We start from the raw sequence: 24322 nt of genomic DNA, 5'->3' as shown, positions 1-24322 counted from the left end.
GTGTTTGTCTGTAAGACTGGAAAGGCCAATGCCCACATTCATGCTCATAATTTGAGATGGTTAATTTTATTTATTAATTTGACTGAACAATCAGGTTCCTAGGTATTTGTTTAAATATTACTTCTGGGCATGTGTGGGAGGGTGTTTCTTCATGAGACTAACATTTGACCCTGTGAACTGAGTGAATAGATGGCCCTCCCCAATGTGGGTGGGCCTCATCCAATACCCCATCCCCCACCCCCACCCCATCTCACTAGAAAGGAAAGGCTGAGAAAACGTAACTGTTTTCCCTTGCCTTTCCTTGAGCAGGCACCATCTTCTCCTGCCTCGGACTTGAGTTTGGACTTGGACAGGAACTTGCACCATGGGTTCTCCTGAGTCTCCAGCTTAGCCAGGATTGCTCAGCCTCCATAACTGCATGAGCTAATTCCTGTCTTTTAAAACCCATTTAGCGGTGGTAGAGGCTTGCCCGGTGCACATGGGGCTCTGGGTTATGTCCCCAGCACCCACCCCCCACACACACACACACACAATTATTACAATGGAAAATAGCAAAGGATACATTTTAAATTTAATTCTATATTTGAATTAAACAAAAATATGTTGTACATAATAATGGAGTCACCATGCTACCAAAAGAAACCCCGAAAATGCATGTGGTATTCATGAACAATAAAAGCCTGATGTTTAGGTTAGCCCATTTTCCATGTTAAAATCCGTCTGCTGATGCTGCTTTCCCTCCAGCTTTACTGAGTTCTCTCTCCCCACCCCCAACACACACTTATATGCATAGATCTGTTTGGGGTATATGATGTGATATTTGGTACACATGTAAATGATAAATGATAAATGATCACAATCAAGCTAAGTAACATAGCCACCATCTCACATCATTTCTATTTTTTGTGTGGTCAGAACATTGAAGATCTATTTTCTTAGCAATTTCAACTATAAAACAGAACATTCTTAACATTCTTAACTACTTGAGACCACATGAACCTATTCATTCCAACTCCAGCCATGTGCCCTTTGACCAGAACCTGCCCCTCCTGACCACCTTTCTCCCTCTGCCTGAGTCCACATGTCATCTTGCACAGGAGACCATGCAGTTTGTCCTTCCGTGCTTGCTGTAGTTCACTTGGCATAACATCCTCCAGGCTCATCTGTGTTGTCACAAATGCAGAATTTCTTTCTTTTTGAAGGACAAATAATTTTCCATTTATGTAAAATAATTTTCTATCTTATTTCCATATTATATATTACTATCAATATAATATAAATATTCTATATTAGTATGGTATTAATGTCATATTCCTGTGTTCTTGTTTCCATATGGAAACCACGTTCCATATACACACAACGTTTTCTTTTTCCGTGTCCACTGATGGGCACTTGGGCTGATCCACGCCTTTGCTCTTGTGAACAGTCATGGGATTGCTGGATCACTGCTAAATCTAGTCTTAGTTTTTGGGGGAACCTCCATACTGTTTTCCATAGTGGCTGGGCTCATTTATGTTCCAACTAATTATGTGCAAGGGTCCCCTTTTCTCCACATCCTCCTCAGCTCTTGCTCTCTTTGTCCTTTTGATGAGGGCCATTCCTGCAGGTGGGAGGCAGGGTCTCCCTGGGGTTGGGATTTGCACTTTCCCCTGCAGCTGGTGAGGGTGAGCACTATTTCTCATGTACCTGCTGCCATCTGTGTGGCTTCTTCTGAAAAATGCCTATTAAGCTCCTTTGCCCATTTTAAAACTGTCACTTGTTTCCTTGCTATGGAATTGTTTGAATTCCTTATATATCTTAGACACCTTACCAGATGCATGGCTTACGAATGGCTTCTCCCACTTCCTATGCTTTCTTTCCTGTGTTGATTGCTTCCTTTGCTGTGTAGAAGCTGGGTAGAGTCCATTCCTTATAGTAAATTAATCTATCTATCTAATCACCCATCCATCCAACCAACATCTATCTACCTATCTCTTATTGGTTCTGTTTTTTTTTTTTCTTCTGGAGATTAATATATGATTTAAAATGTCACATTTTCTTTCCATACAATGACATTAAACAGCAAACACCATAACAAATTGAGATCTCATGGAAGAGAAGGCACTTTCTTACGCTTTCTTTCTGCACTTAGACCTCCAAATCAGGGCCATTGTGCAGATGATCACTTCTTCCTCAGCCCCAGGTCATCAGACCCACTCTCTGCAGCATCAGGAGTCCTCTGCCTGGCCACAGGGGTCCAACCAGCTCTACATGGATCTGAAGATTTTAGAGGCTATGGTTTCATTTTTCAAAGGACCTAGTCCTTTGAGGTTTGCAACCACCAACCACCTCTTCCTTCAAGGGCCCCAGAGAGACCACAGTGTAGACCCCCATTCCTCCACTCAGGGCTGTTAGAGTAAGACAGACAACCCCCGAGATCCAGTTAAATTTGAATTTCAGGTAAACCATGAATTTAAAAACTGTTTTTAGTATATCTTTAAAATCACCTATATTTGGGATACACTTACACTAAAAAATCATTTTTTTTGTTCAGCTGAAATGCAAATTCACTGCGTGTCTGATTCTGTTTAGCAGCCCCGCCCCCACTGTTCTTCCTAAGGCCTGTCCTCATGGCACCTCCACCCAGGCCCGCCCAGGGCCACCATCTCCTGTAGACCTGTGCCCTGTGCCCTGGCCTCTCCGCCCCCAGGATTCTGCTTGCCACAGCCACAGGGTCTGCTGTTTTCAATTGTATTTTTTCCGTCATAAGAGCAATGCGTGTTCACTACAGAAAAATCACAGGCTACAGATAAGCAATAAGAAGGAAGCAAGAAAACACTCATAATCCCACCCACACAGGAACGGCGGCTGCGACTACCTCGGGGTAGATTTTTCTAGAGCTCTGTGTGTGTGCACCTCTGTGCATCTTTGCAGATATTAAAAAAGAGCATGCACATGTTACACCACAGTCCACACCCGCAGCCCTGCGGGGCTCTCAGGTAACCTGAGCAGGGCTCTGGAGCACGCTGACCTGTTTCAGCCACCAGAAAGGGCACCATGGACCCCATGCTGAACCCCCAGCACTGGGGTCAGAGAGGCCTGTGGCCAAAGGCAATTTCTAATTCTGGGGCCTCCAAGTGCCACAGAGTGGTGTAAACAACAGAAACAGTGAGACTGGAGGTCAGAGGCAAAGGTGTGGGCTGGGGCTGGCTTCTTTTCCTTGATGGCTGCCTTCCTAGGGTGTCCTTATAGGGCTTTTCCGGTGTGTGTCTATATCCTAATCTCTTCTTTTAAGGACACTAGTCAGATTGGATTAGGGCCCACCCTAATGACCTCATTTAACATAATCATCTCTTTACAGCCTATGTCCAAATAAGGTTTCATTTAGAGAAACTGGAGGTTAGGACTTTAACATCTGAACTTGGAGGGACAAAATTCAGCTCCAAACATCTTGGCCCAGCTCCCTGCAAACATTTTGAGCTTCAGTTTCTTCATCCATAAAATGGGGCCGAGGATCATATTCCTCTCACTGGAACTTCAGCGCGGCCAAGTCAGATCATCCTGAGAAGGTGCTGGCCCCAGACCTGGCTCCTGGGATAAACAAACACTCAGAGGTCACTTCTCTTGTCTTTCCTTCCCTGCAGGTGGATAACCAGGGGGCCATGGGCCTCTTGCTACCTACCTACTCCTTTGCTCACCAGTTTATTTAGGTTAACTCCTAGAGGAGAGTGCCTGGGTCAGAGGTGGAGGCCAGCTTGCCTCCTGAAGGTGCACCTGTGCCACTTGGTCAGTGGTGGACATATGTATGTGCCCCCTGCCTCCATCCTCGGCCCCTGGGGCTCCTCCCCACCCCCATCACCTGCTCCCCTTTCCTGTTTGCAGGTCCTACTGTCCCTAAAGGCTCACAGAGACCCCAGACATGTGCCTAGGGCTCTCCCCATGCTGGCCCTGGCTCCTCTCTGCCTCTCCTCCTCCTCCACTATTGTTCCTTCCTGTTTGCACCACACAGAGAACTCCTTGCTCTTTGACCAGATGTGCACGCTTAGGCTTCTGGGCCTTTGTTGTGCTCCCTTCTAAGGATGCCCTTCTTCCCGTGTCTTCCTGGGAGAGGAAGGGATGCTGGCCCCAGACCTGGCTCCTGGGGTAAACAAAAACTCAAGGTCACTTCCCTTGTCTTTCAACTTTTCCTATGGACTCTTTTAAAGTCCCTCTTCCCCGTTCCTGCTGAAGTCTGTACTGCATGATAAGCCACTCCAGACCCTGGAAAACACGAACAAGGAGGATATCATGGAAACAGCAAGGATGATGTCTGTCTCCCGCACCCCACCATCCCAGCACTACTTGAGGACAGAGTTGAGTTCCTCCTCAAGGGGGGAGTGGGGCTCAGAATTCAGGATGGTGCCAGGCAGGAGCAGGCATGCAGGCGCAGACCTGCTCAGACTGGATGGGATCGCCGGGGAAAGCCAAGGGAAGGATGCGAGAGGGTGGGCGTTGGGGGCGTGATCCCAGTTATGGAAAACACATCTGAGAATGTCACACGAATGACTGCAAATATGTGGAACAGAATCTAGAAGCAGACACCCCACCAGTCCACAGGCACTGTCCTGGATGAGAGGGAAAGGTGACAGACATTCGCCAACACTTCCAAACATCTCTGACCCCCAGGGAAGACACATTTCCTTCAGAGGCCCAATTACATGGATACTCACATGAACACACCCACACACAGTCACACATATACTCATACACTGCATGTGACTGAAAGTAAAGTTGCAGGAAACTACTTCCTTAGGTGAGATATAGGCTGATATTTTTATTTTATTTAATCTATTTCAGTTCTTCAATGTGCTTGACTTGATCCAATAAATGGATCTCATGACCCACTGCTGCATCCTGATTTATAGCTTGAAAAATCCTGCTCTATGTTCTTCTATATTTAACATTTGATATTGAGAATGGGTTGTGTATTATCATTGTATTTTTTCACTTTAAGAGAGCCAGCATTGAGAAAATGGAGAACAATAACAATCAAACTTTCTAGAAGACAGTTTAGCAACATGTGGCAAAACAGACATTTTAAAAGTCATGCATGGGTCTTGACCTGCCATTTTACTTGGGGACAAAGAGGGACAGAGCTGAGAACAATTGCACATGCTGATTTTCTGCATAATAAGGGAACATCCTTAACACGTGGAGTGCCCCCCCCCAAGTTGTCCCTTACTCTTCTTTTGGCCACCTGGTGTTACCATTCAAGCTGATTTATTGACATGGAAAGAGCGGGGGCGTGGGAAGAGGGGTGCCCAGTGAGTACAAAGTTAATGGTAGGCCACAAAAGGACAATCCGCTCTTGTTTACCAGGGAGGGAAAACAGAGTTGAAAGTGCACACATTGAGAGGTTACCTTGCCTTGGTTCTATTGCTTCTCTGGATTCTTCTGTTCTCCGCAGTGAGCAGACATTATTTTCATAATAAGGGAGGATTTCCAAGGAAATGAGAGAAAGAAGCTAAAGAAGGAAAAGGAGCACAGAGGAAAAAGAAAAAGATGAAGGAGAAGGGGGAAGGAAGGGAAGGAAGAAGGAACAAAGAGAAATAAACTGGGGAGGCAGATGTTCTCTCCCCTCTGCGGCGGCATGGGAGAGCGGGTCCCTCCAGCGTGAGGAGTGTTTAAGAGCCAAAGGTCCCCGCGCTGAGCGCGCGTCAAGGTCTGGGAAGTCCTAGGAGGCCCAGTGTGCGCAGCTCTGCTAGGAGGAAAGGTCGCTCCGCGCGCCCTTAGGGTACCCCTGAGTGACCAGCAGGGAGGCGGAGCAGCAGAATCGTGCTCTGCCGGACCCAGGGCAAACCCAGCTGCCCCTGTCTTCCGCGAGTCTCCAAGTCCCCACCTGGGACAGCCGGCGAGCCTCGAGCTCGGGGCGAGCCCTGTCCGACTCGGGCGGAGTCCCTGCTGCGTTCTCTGTATTCTTGGGAGTTTAGGGTTGAGAAGTGCTCGAGGTGGGGTGGGGGGAGGAGACGCTGAAATGCCATCTGTGCCGATTTTTTTCCTTAAAGTTATTTTTCAATTGAAATACTTTTAAAGGAGAGAGGGAGAGGGAGAGGGAGAGGGAGAGGGAGAGGGAGAGAGAGAGAGAGAGAGAGAGAGAGAGAGAGAGAGAGAGAGAGGGAAAAAGAAGAAAGAAAAATCGCCCAAATTTAGGACATCAGTTCCAAAAAGTTTTCACGGAGGAGCAGCGTGGGGGCTGGGCGCGGAGTTGGCTGGACCGAGGCCTCTCTTCTATCCCTCCCGCGGTGTCCTCACTCACCCACGCTTCCCCCGTGCACGCGCACTCACACCGAGGCGCGCACCGACACTACTCCTTGCCCGAGCCACCTAGTAGTCCTGGGTTCCACTGTCCGCTGGCCCCATGCTGGCCACATCCTCAAACTCTCGCTTCAGCCCCTTTTCCTCTGTCCCCACCTCTCTTCAGATAAAAGTGTCATTAACAGAGGGGCTGCGGGCCGTGTTCCCGGGGTCTCCCTCACTCGGAGAGCTGCAGGGAAGAGAGCGAGGCGGGTACTGTGTTGCAGCACCTGGTCACGAACACAGGCGGGATCTGTGCCAAAACCCCGACCCTCCCCCCGCCCCGAATCGCCCCTCCCCCCGCCTCCCAGCCTTCTGATCGCCCTCCTTCTTCCACCTCGCTCCGCTTCAATGCTTCTCAGCCGCGAGCAGGCTGGGGTTTGGGGGTGGTGAGGTTGAACTCCAGTTTGGAGAGGCAGAGGAGGGGGTGTCCTGGGCGGAGCACATCCCCCAGCACCCCCGGCCCGGCCGTGGGAGCTGCTGTTGGAGAGATGGATCTGCTCCACTACTGCGCGCTTCGCTAGTCGCGCCTCCGGCGGACTCCAGCAGCCAGGCGGGGGTTGGCGGGAGATGGTTTTGCAGGTGCGGGAAGCGGGCGAGGGAGGAGCCAGGTGCGTGGTGGCACCCACCATGGGCGGGAAAAGAGCTCTGCGAGGTTCAAAGCCCGCCTCGCCCTTCCCCACCACCCCTCCCCCACATCACTGGATGCTTAGAGAAGTTAGACGGGCGGCTGCAGGGACAGCATAACTATCAGTGTGCGCGCGCGGGCGCGCTCATGGCCGCAAATGAGGAGCCCCTTGACTCTCCCGCCCGGTTCCAAGACCCTGGGAGGCCTCCGCTGCCTGGCTCTTCTTCAGTTGCCCAAATCCTGGCCTGGGTGTGTGCAGGAGTGTATAGGGGCGCCCCGGCCCGCCCCAGATCCTCTTCTCACTTCATCCACTTCCTGCGCCCCTTCCAGTTTAGGATCCTCCCCTAATCCCTCTGGGTCACAATGGGGTCGCCAGGGAGAGATTTGTGTTTAATTCCTGTCGCTACTCAGAGGAAAGAGAAAATAAAGGCACCAAAGCCAAGCAGAAAGCAGTTTACTTCAAGCCTTTATTATTTTAGTTTAAAAGAAGTTTATGTACAGGGAATATTTCCAGCCAAACACTCACTGAATGGCCTTTGAATCAGGGCCCTCCATCCCCTGGCCCCGCAATGAGCAGCTTTGCCTAGGAGTAACCTCACTCGGGCCCAGGCTGTCCCCTGTCCTCCCTTTCTCCAGACTCCGCCGCCCAAACTCTGTTCTCCCAAGGAGTCCTAGCTTCCCTCTCTCTGGGGCGCTGTGAACCTTGCCAGTGCCTCTCCTGCCATCTTCTTCGGGCCTCAAAACAGACCATCACCTGCCCCCACCCCCACCCCATTTGCGGAGGTTTCCTCACGGAAACCCAGAGCACTCTCCCCACCTCGCTTTAGGCGCTGTTTCGAGCCTCCTGCAGTTCGGAGCCAGCTCGTGGTCAAGACCAGTTAGAGATAGTTCGTCATCAGCAGTGGGGCTCGTGCGCGCCTAAAACAAGGGGGGGAAACCACCCTGCCCACCCTTCCCCATCCCGGAAGAAACCCTCCCCCAGACTCAGGGACAAGAAGTAAACACAAAGCAGCAGGGCTCCCTGCGTGCGACAGGTGGGTGCCAGGCAACTAGCGCTAGCCTAGAGCGCTGCAGGAACCCAGCTGCGCTCAGGGCGCGCGAGGCGTGGCCAAGGTCTCTGCTCTCTGAAAAGCTGGGCGCTTGATTAAAGGCGCTCTGGGAAGGTGTGAAAAGTGCTGCAGGAGCAAGTCCTGGGGGCACACAAGATGTGGTGAGCACCGCATCAGTGCTGCCAAGGGGATTTCAAGCAAGCCAGGTAGGTGTAAGTGAGAGACAGTCACTGAAGTCCCTGGGAGGCAGGCTCAGCCTAAGATCCGCAGCTCATTGTATCTGCCACGGGGACCTCGCCAAGCTTGACTTCCTTTGGGGTGCTTGTACGTGGGCTTCAAAGGCCCGAAGGCCCAGCTCACCAAGTTCAGTCAGTTGACCCGTTGTTTGCTTACAACCGACGGGGCCGAGTGCCGTGCAACTGCTCATCATAGCGCTCCAGCCAAGTGCGCAGCTCTGAGACCTGGTAGCCATCTGGGCCACGGCCTCCCTGGTACATGATGGTACCACTCTGGATGACGTAGAGGCGCTCGAAGTAGGCGCCGTATGCCGAGCTGCTGGAATTGGCCATGGTGTCCAGGACCAGTGCGCAGCCTGGCGCACCTTGCTGCAGCACCCTTGCTGCGCTGACCCGGTCCTCCAGGCTCCGGTGTTGGGGAATGATGTAGGGGGAGTCTGTGGTGATCCAGCCATCGGAAGGATGTGCTTCCTCAATGTAGATGATGAGGAAGTCGACGTCGCGCTGGTACTTGGTGACCAGACGCTGGAAGGCGCTCATGCGCGCCATGAACGGTGGTCAGGTGCAGCTGCCGAAATTGAGCACCAGTGGGCGGTTCCCTTGGGCATAGTCTAGGATGCGCTGGCTCCGGAAGCCCTCCGGCAGGACCACCTCGGAGTTGGGCGCTGGTCCGCCCTCGTGTGCCTGTTTGAAGAAATCCAACTTCTGGCCATGCCACACGGCCTTGAGCGACGCTAGGGTGCACAGGCGGTTGTCGTCGGACACGCAGATGGGTGGGTCGTCGGGGGGCACCTCCTCGCCCTCACTATTGAGCTCCACTTCGGGTTCGGGCTGGCGGCGGCGGCGGCCCAGGAAATGCTTGCGGATGCACAGGAAGTCGAGGAGCCAGAGCATGAAGGCCGTGCCTAGGAAGCGCGGGAAGAGCACGAGGCACGAGGCGGTCTGGGCACAGAGCCTCAGGGAGTGAAGCAGCAGGGAGCGGAGCATGGTGGCTGTGGGCCCCGAGGCCCCCGGGGGCCCCTCGCCTTCTCCGACCACCAACCGCGAGGCGGCCTGGCGAGGCATCTGGGCTTCGGCGTGCAGAGAGCTCAATTTATAGCCGAGGCTTCAATTGGCGGGAGACTCCACCTCCGCCCAGGCCCGCCCCCTTGCAACTTGAGCCCTGAGGGATCACCCAGTGCCGCGGCCAATGCCCTAGAAATCGTGGGTCGAGGGCGGGCACTGGCAGGAGGAGGGCGGAGCCGTCCGGCCAGGGGCGGTGGGGGCGGGCCTGAGTCCTGCAGCCAGCTCTCAGGGGCGGGGGACCCAGGCGCCGCAGCCGCCCGGGACTAGCAACCCGACCGGGGACCTGGGCGCCCGCGGCGGAGGTCCTCCAGCTGGCGCGAGCTCTGCGCGCGGCACCGGTCTCCGCGGCCTGGCTCCGGCCCTCGCCCCTCTCGCCGCGCACCTGAGCCGAGTTCCCCGGCGGCCGCCGCGCCGCGCCGGAGCTCCGGTTCGCTTCCCGCGCGCCGCCGCCAACGCCGCCCACGCCGCTGCCGCTCGTGCGGGGCCGCTGCCCAGGTACCGAGGGAGTCGGTGTCCACGGCCGCCGCTTCGGTGGCCCTGGCTCCCGCCCCGCCGAGGACGCGGACCCGCGAGGAGGCAACTTTGCGTTCCCGCCGCCTTCCCGGCTCGCCCGCGGGCGCCGCTCGACTGCCGGAGCCCGTCCGCCCGCCTCCCGCGCGCGCTCACACTCGCGCCTCGCACACGGCCGCCCCCCGCACCGCCCCGCCACGCACACCGCGCTCCGCGCCCCCCGCCGCTGCCCGAGGCCGCCGCGCGCCGCCCCAGCCCGCGCAGCCCCGGCCGCGCCCGCCCCGTCCCATCTCTTTGCCGCTGAGCGCTGCGGATCTCGGGTCAGCGGTCGCCAGGGTCCATCTGGGAGGTGCGGAGGGCAGGGCCCGCGGGCAGGTTGGCGCTGGCGCCGGAGACGGGGAGGACTCAGGAAAGCAGCGCGGGCCCTGCGCCCCCGGTCCGCTCTGGAGGGCCCCGGGAGCAGGGCGCTGCGGGCGTGGGGCGCGGGGCAGCGGGCGCGGGGCGGCGCCGGCCCCGGGCGGCTCTCCCACTAGGGGTAGCTGTTGCCTGAACGCCGGAGCGCTCCCCTCTCGCCGCTCGCCTCGCCCGCCGCAGCCCCGGCCGCCGGGCGCACCCGTCCCGTTCGTCCCCGGACGTTGCTCTCTTCCCCGGGAACGTCGAGACTGGAGCGCCCGAACTGAGCCACCTTCGCGGACCCGGAGTGCGGCGGCCCGACTCACCGCGGAGGCGCCGGGACGCGTAAAGTGCGTACTTTCAACCGCGAACGTGTGCTGAGGCTTTTAGGGGTGCGGGGAACTCCCCAACTCTGCGGAGCCCTGATCGGCTCTGCTGCCGCGCCTGAGACCTTCTGATCCCTCGCTGCGCGCGGTATCGGGCCGGCGACTCAGGGATTAGAGGCGGCGGGGTGGGGACGTGCTTTGACCTGGGGTCCTCCGAGGCAAGTCCTGCTTTGCCTTAGCCCAATGCAACCCTCAGGGCGAGGCTTCAGTCCGGTCTGGGGAGTTGGGCTGTCCAGAAAGCCTGAGCACAGGGACTTGTCTGGGGCTCTGGGGCTCTGGTCTCTTAAGTCCCAAGTCCCGTGAGCCGCCCAACTTCTTGAGACAGGGACAGCGCTGTGTCCCGGGCCCTGGTGAGAGCTGGCTGGGCCCTATAGGGCGCGGGAGGCTTGCTTTCCGCGGCTAAGGAACGTGTCCAGAGAAGTGGACACCCGGCAAAGAGTCCAGCAGCGCGCAGGTGGACACTCGCCTTGGGTGGGGATCCTCCCCTCCGGTTTCACCGCCAGGGCAGGACCCTTTTTGTCCCACTAGACACGTATTTCCATTAGGTCAAGACCCCCGAGTGTGTGTGGAGGTCCGAGGGGCTTGTGAATGTGCCCCCTAGTCTTTCAGCTAGTCAGCGGATCTCTGCTGTTATGGGCAGGGCACACACCCCGAAACTTCTCACCCAGAGGGAAGCCGGTCTGGTCTCTTTCCCACTCTCCCCAGTGCCTCCACCGCGCCCCTCACCCCTGGGCTGGGGTGTTTCAGGTGAATTAGGAAATTTTCCTTGAGCCACACCTAACTGGTGAGGGGGGTTCCACTTGGTGTCCCCATTCAGTGGGGCCCCTCTGTTTAGCAGATCAGCTCCTTTCCAGCCCCTTTCTTTGGGGGAGGGGAGAAGGAGCAAGTAAGAAGCCATGCCCCCTACTGGGTAAGTTTCTGAGAGATCTGGGGGCTTCTGAGGTCACCTCCTCCTGGGTGAGGGCAAGAGGTTTTGGTGGTCTCAACTTTTGTTGGGCGATTTCAGATCCTGATTCCTTGATTCTGGGAGGTGCCAGTCTGGGGCTAGTGGCCTGCCCCCACCCACAAGGGAGTTGGGGCACTTTCCACATATAGTCTCAGAAAATGAAAAGGCCACTATGGGCCCAGGAAAGCCTTCCTGGGATGTGGTGGCCGTGTGTGTGTGTGTGTGTGTGTGTGTGTGTATGTGTTGTACCTGAGTGTGCACGTTGCACAGGTGCGTGTGTGGAAGGCAGGGTCAGGGCAGGTCCAGCCCACCTGTAGCAGTGGACCACAATCCTTCCAGCCCTGGGAGTACCCAGGACACCCTGCTTGTCCCTAGGTCTATCACTGCCCTAGGGTCTGCTGGTGTCCCTTGGTTGGACAGGCTACAACCTCACCCCTGGGGATTCCAGAGCACTGGACAGAGAGCCCAGACCCTTCTGGCTCCACAGCTTCCTGGGCAGGAGCAGAATGAAGACTCAAGGTCCAGGTAAGACTGGCTTCGGGGTCGTGGAAGCTGCCTGTTGCCTCCCACTCCAACACCCTCCCCCCACAGCTCCATCTCCTCTGCCCTCTTCCCTCGGCGGCCCCCGACTCTCCTTCCCTTCTCTCCAGGGCCACACCCCACTCACTGTAGCTCACCCTTCCTGTTGCTTCCCCTACTGTCCTGTCTTCTCCCAGCTGTCCAGAGAGAGAGTCCTGGCCTAAGGCCAGGGCCCAGGGGGACCCAAGGGACCGGGGCCTCAGTGGGCCTGGCAGGCTCCCTCCTGGCACTTCTCCTGCCACAGGACCTGCCCCTCCTGCCTACCTTCTCCCAGCTCCAGCAGGGGCGGACAGGGGAAAGAAAAGGAGGGGCATGCTGAACTGGGTCCATTTGGTGTCTGGGAGCAACTTGGAGAGAGGGAGGGGGCAGGGGATAGGGGCAGAGCCCTGGCACTGCGGGTCAGGCTGGCCTCCGGGTGGCCTGCTCCCAGGAGCAGTCGTGGTGGTGTCCATGAAGGGGAGGGCTTGTGGACCCAGGTGCTGAGCTCTCCCTCCCACTGCTTCCATGTGGAGCTGCCCCCATCCATGGTCAGAGGGGCCATCAGGAGACCCCCCATGGAGCTGGGGACGCCCTGTGGCCCTCCATGCTCCACCCTTGAGGCTTCAGGGGGATGGTGTGGCCCACACATCCAAGAAGAGTTGGAGAACGACATGCGGGTGCCCCATGCCTGGCCCTGCCTCCTCACACACTGGTGAGGACAGGGCAGCTCTCCTTGGCCACCCACTTCTGCCCTCCCCTGCACCAGCCTCTGGATGCCCCAGGGTTCCTGGGGCTTACCTGCCTCTGAGCTTCCACTTGGGCTGTTCCCTCTGCCCTTCCCCTGGAGACTCCCATTCTTGCTCCATTCCCACCATGGGCCTCCACCTGGGCCCACTTGCCCACAGGGGCAGCAGAGCCCCTGACCATGCCCTCGCACATGCAGCCGGAGGACACCCCTCTGCTGTGCGTCCCTGTGGCCATGGCCTTGATGGGTGTGGCTCCCCATGGCTTCTGTGTCTGCCTCCTGCACACCCAGCGGCTCCCAGGCTGGACACCAGGACTCTGGACAGGCACCCAGTGTGTTGGGGGTGGGGGGGCTGCCCAATAAAGATTTGTGAAACAAGCAAGAGTGCAGCGTGGACTTACTGAACACTTCTTATTTGTGGAGAATTTCAAGATATTTTGTTCTGCCCTTTGCACACGCACAGCGGTGAGCAAGGGGGGCGTGTCAGCAGTCTCTTGGAAGTCCCGTTGGGGTGTGGTGTCTAAAGGACACGCCTGTCCGCTGCCTCTGGGGCCAATCTGTTTCTCTTCCAGGGCTGACCAGGCTCTGCCAGGCGCCAGGCCCTTGGTGGGGGCGCATTTTCCTCCTCATTGGCTTGGGGTCCGACTTCTCCGCGCTTCCTCCCACCTCAGACTGAGGCTAAGCCTGTGGATACCCTGTGCAGGCTGGGAGGGTGGCCCAGGGCTCAGAGGAGTCGTCTTAGAGGGTTCCCAACACATCAGGTGACTGAGGCAGAATGGGGTGACACAGTGGGGCCCAGGGTGGGCAGCCTGGGAGTCTGTCCAGGAGAGCTTGTGGGGGACCCAGGGCTCCACGTGGAGGTCTGGGAGGCAAGCCCTGGTGTTTGCTGTGTGGCCCTGGCCTGGCCTGAGCATCTTTCCAGTGCTGTTCCTGCACTGCTGTCCACGACAGACCCCAGGATAGAGGACGTTTGGAAGAGACCCCGCCTTCCCCTGCCTGCTGCCCTGGGGCTGGGAGACTCCTGGGGAGGGGGGAAGGCGCCCCTGTGTGGCCGCCTCCCCCACAGTTTAGCCCATCCCGCTAGGCCCAGCCTGGGCGCTGACCGGTCCTGGCAGCAGTGCACGGCAGTGGCCTCGCCCTACTCCTTGGTGCTGGCCAGCCTGGGAGGTGGGGGCAGGGCCTGGCCCCACTGGTCCCTCCCAGGGACGTGGACTCCTCACACCAAAGCAAACCCTGGTCTGAGCCCAAGGGTGGCCAGAGGGTGCCTTGGGTTCCATCCCTCTGTTCCATCTGTGACCCTTTCGGGAAAGAGGTGGGGTCCAGAGTCCCTTTGCTTCTAGCAGGCCCAGCTTCTAGAATGCGCTGTCACTGACACGGGGCACATGCGTGTCTGTTCACACCAGCCTGCTCCTTCCTGGAAGCTGCGGAACACCAGAAGATACTGCAGGTGACATGGAAGGAGAATCAGCAGGAAGGACACTCCCCCTGGGGACAGAGTCCAGCATCCTCCATGCTGGCCAGGGAACAGTTGCAGATTTTGCCCTGAATACCTTGGTGGGAAAATCTGACTGGGTGTGATTCCCAGTGTCCAGAGATAGAAACGGGCAGCCCAGCCTTGGCACACAGCACCTGGGCCAGGCTGGGCTGGGTCTGACGCTGGCAGAGGCGCAGTCTGAAGTCGGCCCTGGGATTCCCAAAGCCCAGATGTCCGGGGCTCTGTGCAGTCACTGAGAAGGGGCGCCTGGCTCCCTGGGTGAGAGAAGAAGGCGACCCCCCTCGCCATTGCCATGGCTCAGACACAGCCGGAAGGGGCGGCAGAGAAGGTTGGGCCCCCTTGGGTGGACCCTCCTCCTGAACTGGCGTCCCCTGGGCGGGCCCCTCACCGGGCTCCAGTCCTCACCAGGCTCGTGGACGGCTCTCGTGGAGCCTCCAACCCGGCAGGGGACCTGGTGTGCTCAAGGAGGATGCAGGGACTTCTGCCACTTGGGCCAAGTAGGATGGCACCTCAGGAAGTGGCCTAGGCAGGGGGACAGCCTTTGGTTCTGTGCAACTCTTGGCTTTGAAGTCTGGCTCCTGGGAAAAGACCAGCTGTCCTTGTCCTCCTTGGTAGGGACCTACATGCTTGGCTCCCCAGGGTAGGACCCTGGGGGGCAGGTGGGCCGAGTGGAGGGAGGAGCTAGTGGGCGGGGCTCCCATGTCCCCACAGGGGCAGCTCCTCTGCCCGCCCAGCTGGGTGATCTCCAGGAGCTGTCTGCACCTGCATCTGGCTGTCCCCATGGGAAATGGGTGGGACTCTTGCTTCCACCTCCAGGAGGGTGTGAGTGAACATGCAGCTCCCTGAGCCCTGCATGGAGAGCCCCACGGAGAAGATGGCCGCCACTCTGAGGCCACCGCCGTCAGCACCGGGGGCTTCTGCCACAAGCCTCCCTGGAAATCCCACTTTTGGGTTCTTCTGGAGCTTACGTTCAGCCCCTCCTTCTTTCCAGGTCAACACATAGTGGAGGGGCTTCCTTTCACAGAATCCCGTCTCTGCAAGTCCTCTTAGAACCAGTTATTTTCCAGTCTCCAAAAATTATGTTTTGTTGGGACCCTTGAGGTTTGTACCTGGCTGAAACAATACAAACTAAATTAAGCAAAGAAGGGATTTCCTGGCTCCAGTCAGTGAAAAGTCCTGGCTGCAGCCAGGTGCTTGACCTGGCTTTTGGCTATGTCTCCTGTTGCCCAAGTCTTACTCCAGGTGGGTCTCTCCCCAGGAGCTCTGGCTCATGTGGCACATGTCACAGCCACCCCAGAGGAGACACCATAATTCCCATGGCAGAAATCAGGTGGGAAATGCTTTGGGTTGGATCTGGGACTCAGAGACGGCCCTTAACTAATGTGAAGTGACCAGATTTTCTGGCTGGGAGTGGAGAGGGGAGAGGTTCGGGCCACACCACATGGTCCCAGGACTCTCTGTGGAGATGGTGACAATCCTAACAATTCCCCAGAGACTAGTACTAGCCCCATTTTGCAGATGATAAAACAGAGACTTGGAAGCAGACTTGCTGGTTAGCTGGAGGTTTTTCCTCCGGCTCCTCTGGGGGCTGAAGGGGCCCATCTGGCGAGGAGGACTGGGGTGCAGCAGGATGAAGTGACTTGGTCTTGGCTTGCAGGACCAGGAGCGCAGCCTGGGGACATGGAGCTGGCTGAGCAGGCTGCAGGGTTCCCGGGCACATGCTGAGCAGGACCTGCCAGGCCAGAGGTGTGAGCCTTGGCTTCCTGGGAATGAGCGGGCCTTGGCCTGGTTTATTTTGCTTTTGGAATTTCATGGTTTGTGGGTGTGTCCTGGGGCCAGGGGATGGCCGCTAAGAAGCCAGAGGGAACTGGCAGAAGGAAGAAGTCGCTGAGCCTGTGATGGCCCCACAGCTGGGCCACAGCCTGGGAGGCTCTCTGGCCGTTGTCTCAGAGCAAACATTTGGTGAATGGTGTCGCCAGGGCCCCTGGGCTATGGCAGGGTGCCAATACCAATTGGCTGGGGCCATCCCATCAGGACCAGGCCTTCCCACCTGAGGGGATATGCCACCTTAGGAATCTCACAGACCGGGTTTGGGTCCTGTCTCTGCTTTCCAGAGGCTGTGGGTCTTGGGTATGTTCCTGAACCTCTCTGGGCTGCAGTCTGCTCATGTTTGGGGGAGTAATCATCCCCTTTCCTATGGGCTCATGGGAGCTTGGGAGGCAGTGCAGGGGATACCGCTCGCGGGAGCTCAGGCAGCAGCAGCTCTGTGTTTGATTGCTTTTCCTTTGCTAGAGTCTGATGGATCCTATGGGAGGGGCAGCTGTGGCCCTTCAGGTCAGGGGCTTTGCACAGGGCGGGGCAGTAGCCATGCATTACAGTAGACTGAGTGCTTCCTTTGCCTTTACTGGTCCTTCCATCCAGAAGACTGACCCTTCCTGCCTCTCCACTGGCCAGCTACTGGAACTGATCTTGTCCTGCAAGTCTTGATGGCTGTCCCTTCCTGCTTGCCTCCTACAATGTCCCCTCTTCTGTCAGTCCTGTCATTCCAGCCATCCATGACTCTCCCACAAGGCTGTGGGCCTCCTGAGGCAGGTTTGGGACTGAATGACAGGTGCCTGCTGGGCTCTCGTGCAGTGGGGACAGGTCCCAAGAGGCTTCTAGATTTGGAACTACTCCTGTGTGACCCTGAACAAGCCCTTGGCCTCTCTGTTGCTTGAAGGGCTGGCCTGGAGCATCTCAGAGCAGGTGGCATTACCGGGACTCGGGGGCCCTGTCAATCATTGTCATAGCAATTCTGGGTGAGGAAAGACCACAAAACAATGAGCACTCGTTTCTCAAGGGCTGGGCTTTAGCTGGGCCCGGCCTGGGGCCCTCTTGATCCTGGTGGCTCCCTGGCATGCCCAGTGCGGCCGGCTACTAGCTGGATGGTCACGGCTGGACCTCTCTCCACATGTCTCTGCTCCTGTGCTGGGCTTCCTGGGCCAGGTGTGTCAGGGACAGCAGAGCACAGAGGGGCCACTCTGCAGCCTACTGGCACCGTGGGCTCTCCCACCCACCCCGGGAAGTCCTGGACAGTGCCCCTTCGGGATGGAGGCTCTGGCAGACTCCTCGGCATGGCATGGGGGCTGGAGGAATGCAGGAGCAGGGCCCTCTTTGCAGCTGCCACGGGGACTGAGTCAGGGCTCGCACCTGGGGCCTGGCATCTGCATGGCCTGCCGTGGCCAGGCGACAGTGCTGGACCAACTCAGGGCTGCGTTTCTGTACCCGTGGTTCCCTGCGTCCTCTGTGGCAGGATTCTGCAGCGCTAGGGAAGGCGGTGTCGGGGACAGGGACGGAGACCCTTCACTCTTCTCAGAGCTCCTTGTGCTGTGGTCTGCAGGGCACAGATGCGCTGGACAGGCCCTTCAGGGAATGGCCAGGCTTCCTGCTCCACCCCTGCCCTGCTGTGTGGCTGGGTCGCGTTCCTGCCCCTGGGGCTCTGTGTCCTCACAGTCACCACCTGCCCAGGGCTGTGGTTCAGCAGGTCTCAGAGGGCAGCCATGGCCGGAGAGAGAGGACAAGGGAGACAGAGAAAATGTGGGCGCAGGGCTAGTGCCTGTCTCTGATGCCTGACTTTCCCTTCTGGAAGCTTCTGCTTACCCCCTTATTAGGAGTAGGGGTTGAATGGGCAGGAGTTGGGGGTCAGTGTGTGATGTGAATCCCTCCCTGTGGTCTCAGTGACCTCACCCTGTGAACCTGGGAGTGGCCCTCTGGGCAGAAGTGTTGGGGCTGGGCTCCCCTGGCCTCCATTCCCCGCCTGGGGCTGTACCTGAGGGTTTTTTGTTGTTGTTGTTTTCTTGGTGGAACAAGAGCTCATTATAGTTACATGGGTCCTCTGTGCTGGAGAGAGGGTTCCCCAGACGACTGTGGAAAATCCACTCCAAATCATCTTCCAGGCACAGAGTGAAGCTCATGACTGCTCTCCCTGGTGGACAGAAGGAACAGGAGGCTTCAGAACTTTGGCTAAGTGCCTTCTGTGTGCCAAGTACCAAGCTAAGTGTGTTTTCACATGGGGATCCTGCAGCGGGCTCTCTGGACATTCTGCACAGGCACAGAGTGGATGCTCTGGGAGTGGAGTAAGTGCCAAAGTCCACACAAGAAGTGTCACTGCATGGCATCTTCACCCACCATTCACCCACCTATCTGCCTGCCCATCCACCCACCCACCTGTCCACCCATCCATCTGTGATCCATTCATCCACCTGTTCACTCATCTACACACCTCTCCATCCATCAATTTATCCATCTGTTCATCCACCAATCCACCATTCACCCACCCATCCCTCTGTCCATCAACTCATCCATCCATCCCACACCCATCCTCCCATCTGTCTATTCATCCATCCTATCCATTGACCCATCCATACATTTGTCCATCCATTCATCCATCCATCCACCCACCCTTCTGTCCATCAATCCATCCACCCACCCAACCATCTGTCCATTCATCCATCCAGGTGTTCACTCACTTATCCATCTATCCATCAATTAATACATCTATACACTTATTCATTCATCCATCTACCCACCCACCCACCCACCTATCCATCCACCTGTCCATCCATGGATGGATCTATCCATCCATCCACCCATCCATCCATCCATCCATCCATCCATCCACCCATCCATCCATTCATCCATCTGTTCATCAGTCCATCTGTTTGGCCATCCATCCATCCACTTATTCATCCATCCATCTACCCACCCAACTATTTATCTACCTGTCCGTCCGTCCATCCATCCATCCATCCATCCATCCATCCATCCATCCATCTGTTCATCAGTCCATCTGTCGATCCATCCATCTATCCATCCATCCATCCATCCATTTATCCATCCATTTATCAGTACATCTGTTTGGCCATCCTTCCATCCATCCATCCATCCATCCATCCATCCATCTGTTCATCAGTCCATCTGTTTGGCCATCCATCCATCCATCCATCCATCCATCCATCAATCTGTTCATCAGTCCATCTGTTTGGCCATCCATCTATCCATCCATCCATCCATCCACTTATTCATTCATCCAGTGACCCACCCACCTATTCATCCACCTGTCCATCCATCCATCCATCTATTCATCCAACTATCCATCCATCCATCCATCCATCCATCCATCCATCCATCTGTTCATCAGTCCATCTGTCCATCCATCCATCCATCCATCCATCCATCCACCCACCCACCCATCTGGGACCTGCAGTGCATAGCTCTTCTGAAGATCTGAACCAGCCCCTTTCCTGGAGGGACTCAGGACTGGGGAGGGGAGGGGAGGGCTGAAAACCCAGGCTGGTATGGATGTCGGTTATGGTGAGGTCCCCAGAACACTACCTGAGGGAGTGGGAGGAGATGGGACTTGCCACCCAGGGTGACTGCATGGTTGTCCTTGCAAACAGAGTGGTCTGATTATGAATCCACTGCCTGTGGCTAGTACCTCAGTGTGACTATGCTGATGCTGGTGGACAAGTAAGAAGCCCCAGCCTGCAGGTCCTGCACAGAGCAGTGACCGCGTGACACTGTAGTGAACAGCCACCAGACTTCAGAATGCCCTGCTCTGTTTGGAGAGGGACAGGTTCGGCTGGGCTCCCACTTGGATGTGAGTGGGGGGTCAGGCAGATTGACGGCACAGCCAACCTGCAGGAGGCCGGGGAGTGGTCCCTGCACATCCTGACCCTCATGTCCTCCAGGTGCTGGGAGGCGGGATGGGGCAACGCCTGGTACCCTCTGCAGCAGTGCAGGCCTGGCCCCTGGGGCCGCCTCCTGCCTTTCAACTTTTCCCACGGGGCCATCAGGGCCATCAGCTCAGGTCCTCCTGCGACTCCTGTTGCCCCAGAGACTAAGACCAGGCATCTTGGGGTGGTGCTAGAGGGAGGCGGGTGGCACGTAGGTTCCTGGGGGGGGGCAGCAATGGTGCTGACCCCAGGACAATCTCAGGTGAGCCGTAGGAGCTCACGTGGGGTGGTGCAGGGGCCGCCAACCATCTGTAACACTGTCCCACGAGGGTGGGAAGGGACAGTCTCCAGTGCCCAAGCACCATGGCCAGGCAGGTGGGGTCTGTGACGTCCCAGAGGCCTGGTGCTCTGGGGAAGTCTCTGCACATGGACCCTGGGGAGGCCCTTCTCAGTGAATGACCCCTTGTGCACGAGAGTTCCTATCCCCATCCAGCAGACTTAGAACCAAGGACAGGACCCCTCACTGGGGGTGCTGTGAACACCTGGGGAGAGGGCTGGGGGTAAGCTGGCCCTGTGGCCCCTCCGGCCTCTGGGGCTGATGAGGTCATGGTTCTGGGGTATGACCTCTGGAAACCCTGGGAACTGCTCCCAAGACCCCAGGTCTGCCAGGGCCCTGCTGGGGGTCGGCTGTCCATGGGTGGGGCCCAGAAGGCCTAAGCACTACCCCAAAGAAGGGCCTGGAACCCTACAGGGCTGAGTCATGCTGCAGGAGCTGTGGCCAGGAGCCCGCAGAGTGGCAGAGGCCAGGGTAGGGAGAGCCACACAGTCCTGGTTCTAGAGCAGATTCTGAGAGGGGCAAGGCTGGGTGGAGTTTGGCAGGTGGACTCTGGTGCCGGGGAGAGGCCTGCGCAGGAGAAGGTGGGCTGTGGGGGAAGCTGTGCCCTCCCCCTAGCCTCCCCCCTTGCCTCCCGAGCCCTGCCCTCCTTCCTGCCCCCACACCAGCAAGCACCCCCACCCCCACTCCACGGAGTCAGAAGAAGCCCACACGATGCCCACGCCCTTCATGGCAAGAGACTTCTGCAACCAGGATCATCGTGGGCCCAGCTGTCCCTGGGATGGGGACAGCCTGGTGGAGACAATGCAGTCCCCGGGTACCTCCCCCCCCAGGCTTGGTGGACACCCTGCTCCTGGCAGCTGCAGACCTGCTGCTGGCAGTCGGCAGGCAGGAAGGGGCATGGGGTCATTTGAGGTCAAGGGCCACACCTGTTCTGGGTTCTTGGAGGCCAGCTGCCCATTGGCCAGGATGTGGTTACCTCCCCAAGACCCTGTGCAGGCATGGCCACTCCTGGCCCTGTCTCTTTGGGCAGCATCCCCTCTGGCCAGCTGGTGGCCTTGGAGGGATTCTGGGGGCACCTCTGTCCTCAAGAAGGGCTCTTGGGAGAGGAAAAAAGAACACATTTCAACACCTCCAGATTCTGAAAATGGATTTCTCCCAGGGAAACAGAGACTCAGAGCGTGTTCTCTTCCCTGAGAGGGAGCCAGGAAAACAGCGGGGGGTGGGGGTGGGGGGAGGGGAAGAGGCCTCAAAGAGAACCAGTGGGAACTGGGACCTGAAGTCAGACAGACCTGGGTTCAAATCCTGCTGACCACTTACTGCTGTGTGACCTGGTCCTGTGACTTCACCTCTCTGAACCTCAGTTTCTTTTTCTGTTCAACAGGGTAATTCTACCTATCTTCTAAGGGATGCTGGAGGGTGGCTGTGGATGGAGCAGTTCCATCTTCACCGCTTCTTCAGGAAGACAGTCTTAGACTGTTTCTTAAGGATGGCCAGAACCCCAGGAGGGGTCCAATAGTGCCTGGTATTCTGGTTTGACTGCTTGGCCTCAGTGAGGGGACCAAGACTCTAGGTTCCTGTTTCTTCGACCATAAACTGGGGACAAGGATTTCTCCTGCAGGAGGTCACTGGGAGGATTAGTTGGCCAAGCAGGCCCTGATTGCCTGGGGTGGGGCCTCTCCTGGGTGGGGCCTGGCTTTTTCCGGCCCCTCCCTCCAGGGAAACCACCCCCCACCAGCCCTGCCCCACACAGCCAGCTTGCAGGTCTGGGTGTGACGGTCCCTCCCAGGATAGGCCTGGCCTCGCCGCCATGTCTCGGGGGACTTTGTAGCTGCCTCCTCTTGGGCCTCCACTCCTCTGAGCTCACCTCCTCTCCGTCTTCCAGGCTGGTGTTAAAACTGCTCTCTGCTCGGGACGCTGCCTGGCCGTGGAGCTGCCCACAGCAGCTGAATGCATCGAGGCTGCTTGGCCTGGCCTCTGGGGCCTCCCGGCAGGGTGTCCACTGCCCTGTCCAGCCCCATCGCCCCCCCTGCTGGCACAGATCTGACGTTCCACCCCTTGCATTCCAGCCCTCTCCTCAGCAGGCCAGGAGGTGCGGGGGGGACCTGTGCCAGCTAAAGAGGGACTGGCAGAGGCTCAGGGGACGCTGCACAGGTCACATCCCAAGAGGCCTCTTCAGACTCCTCCTCAGGTTGCCTTTGCTTCTCCTGGTGTGCAAGACCTCAGGACCTTGGCTACCCATGGTCCTGGGAGAGGGGTGGAGACTGTGCCCCCTGAGCTCAACCTGGACGCATCGACAGATTTAAATTCTGAGACTCCCTTGCAGCTACATGACAGAATCCTTGCCAATGACATGTCAGAAGTGATCTGTGAAACTCTGGGTCCTGCCCTTTGAGGGAAGAGAGGTGTCTTTCCCTTGTTCTCCCTGTTCCCATTATTGAACGATAGATGTGATGGCAGGAGTTAGAGTTGCCATGTTGATTGTAGGATGGAGACTGGTAGATGAGGATCACCGGGCAACAAGGTCCTAAGAACCTGGGTCAGAACGTGTCACCTATCCTGCTGAAAGCCAGGCTGTCACATGGAGAAGAGATTTCTAGCTTGCTTAGTCCTGTGCAATTTTGGCATTTGTAACATCAGCAGAACTATATCCTCATTAAAATAGAGATGTTGACCAAATGTATATAAAAATGACCACATGATCACTAACGAGAGGTCAGCAAGCCACTGCCTGGAGCCTGCTTTTCAGGTGCTGCTCAGGAATCCCAGTGGGGGTGTGTTTGTGGGTCTCGGCACTGCCTGTGCTCGGTGCAGATGCATGACCCTGGCTGAGTCAGCAACGGCTCAGGGTTCTGAGGCCTGATTGGTGACATGCCGGACAAGGCTCAGATGACAGGGCAGAGGATGGCAATGGAGGCCCACCTGTGTGGCTCTTCTCCACATGAGTCGTGATGCAGGGCTCAGGGGAGAGGGAGCCCCCCACCCCCTTCTCTCCTCTCCTTCCTCTTCCTGCACCCCAGCTTTCCCGGGGGGCACTGGTGGGCTTCATGAGCCCAAATGAAAGCGCTCGGCTTGTCACGATGGCTGCTTCGTAACGATCTCAAAGTCCCTGGACGCCGTCGAGGAGAGAGAGGGGCTCTGCTCCAGGAGCTGCTTTCCTACTGCAGAACCCGGGCCCTTGAGTGTGGCCATGAGCCCTGAGCCCCAGCCACCCTACGGGACCTTGTGGACGGGCCCACTCACCAGGAGCCTCGCCGGGAGCTAGTGCCCTCGCCCTCCCTCTGCACTCTGCTGCGGGGTGGCCCCTCCAGGAGGGAAGGAAGGACCCCTGGGGGTGAAGCTCAGGAGCCAGAAGAGCAGCCTGGGCTCCCGGGCTCAGAGCCTGGCCAGGAGGGACCGGGACGTCCTGGGAGCTTCAGGAGGATGCGAAGGTGGCAGGACTCAGGGACACCCGGGCGTGGTTCAAAGCCACTCGCTTCCAAGAACTGATACTAGGGTACAATGCATGAGGTAAAGGATTGTCCCCAGCCCTGCAAGTGGCCCCAGGGCCAAGGACACACCACTGTTGCGCGACCGTGTCCCCAGCTCCTTCCGTCTTGTATGGCGGCAGCCCAAGCCAGGCACCGCCTCCTGCCGCCCGGCTCTGCAGTCGCAGTGTCACTTTCTACTCCTAGAATCCCACGGCTCCGGCCTTTTCGTTCATCTTCTAGTGCCGATGGCACATGGCGCAGGGGAGGGGGCTTATGTTGGATCTGAGGACCCAGGGTGTGGAGGCTGCATCTAGTGATGGCCTTCCTGCTGGCGCGGGGCACCTTGTTTTGAGGGACAGGGACACACATGCCCACATGTCTGGTCTCTGAGCCACCAGGGCTGCTGGGGCAGGTCCTGTCGCCTCCCGAAGGCCACACTCAATGCCTCACAATGGGGTGACTCCTCGGGGACACACCCGTG

The 24322-nt window shown here is 57.4% G+C and overlaps 1 protein-coding gene and 1 long non-coding RNA gene across 2 annotated transcripts; one reads left to right on the top strand and one right to left on the bottom strand.

The window, feature by feature from the left end:
• Positions 1-7390: 7390 nt before the first annotated feature.
• On the bottom strand, positions 7391-9591 carry Dio3 (iodothyronine deiodinase 3). Its single transcript, XM_046426300.2, has one exon. It carries the CDS (start codon positions 9288-9290, stop codon positions 8379-8381), a length of 912 nt encoding a protein of 303 aa, XP_046282256.1. The 5' UTR covers positions 9291-9591; the 3' UTR covers positions 7391-8378.
• Positions 9592-10133: 542 nt separating this feature from the next.
• Positions 10134-13206, top strand: LOC124080378 (uncharacterized). Its single transcript, XR_006847673.2, has 2 exons — positions 10134-10543; positions 11901-13206. It is a non-coding gene; the product is annotated as an uncharacterized LOC124080378 (long non-coding RNA).
• Positions 13207-24322: the final 11116 nt, after the last annotated feature.

The sequence above is a fragment of the Marmota monax genome, unplaced genomic scaffold (assembly GCF_021218885.2).
Source record: "Marmota monax isolate L192 unplaced genomic scaffold, Marmota_monax_Labrador192_F-V1.1 WCK01_AAM20220418_F8-fsc00183, whole genome shotgun sequence".
Classification (NCBI taxonomy): domain Eukaryota; kingdom Metazoa; phylum Chordata; class Mammalia; order Rodentia; family Sciuridae; genus Marmota; species Marmota monax.
This window is presented reverse-complemented; position numbering and strand designations above follow the sequence as displayed.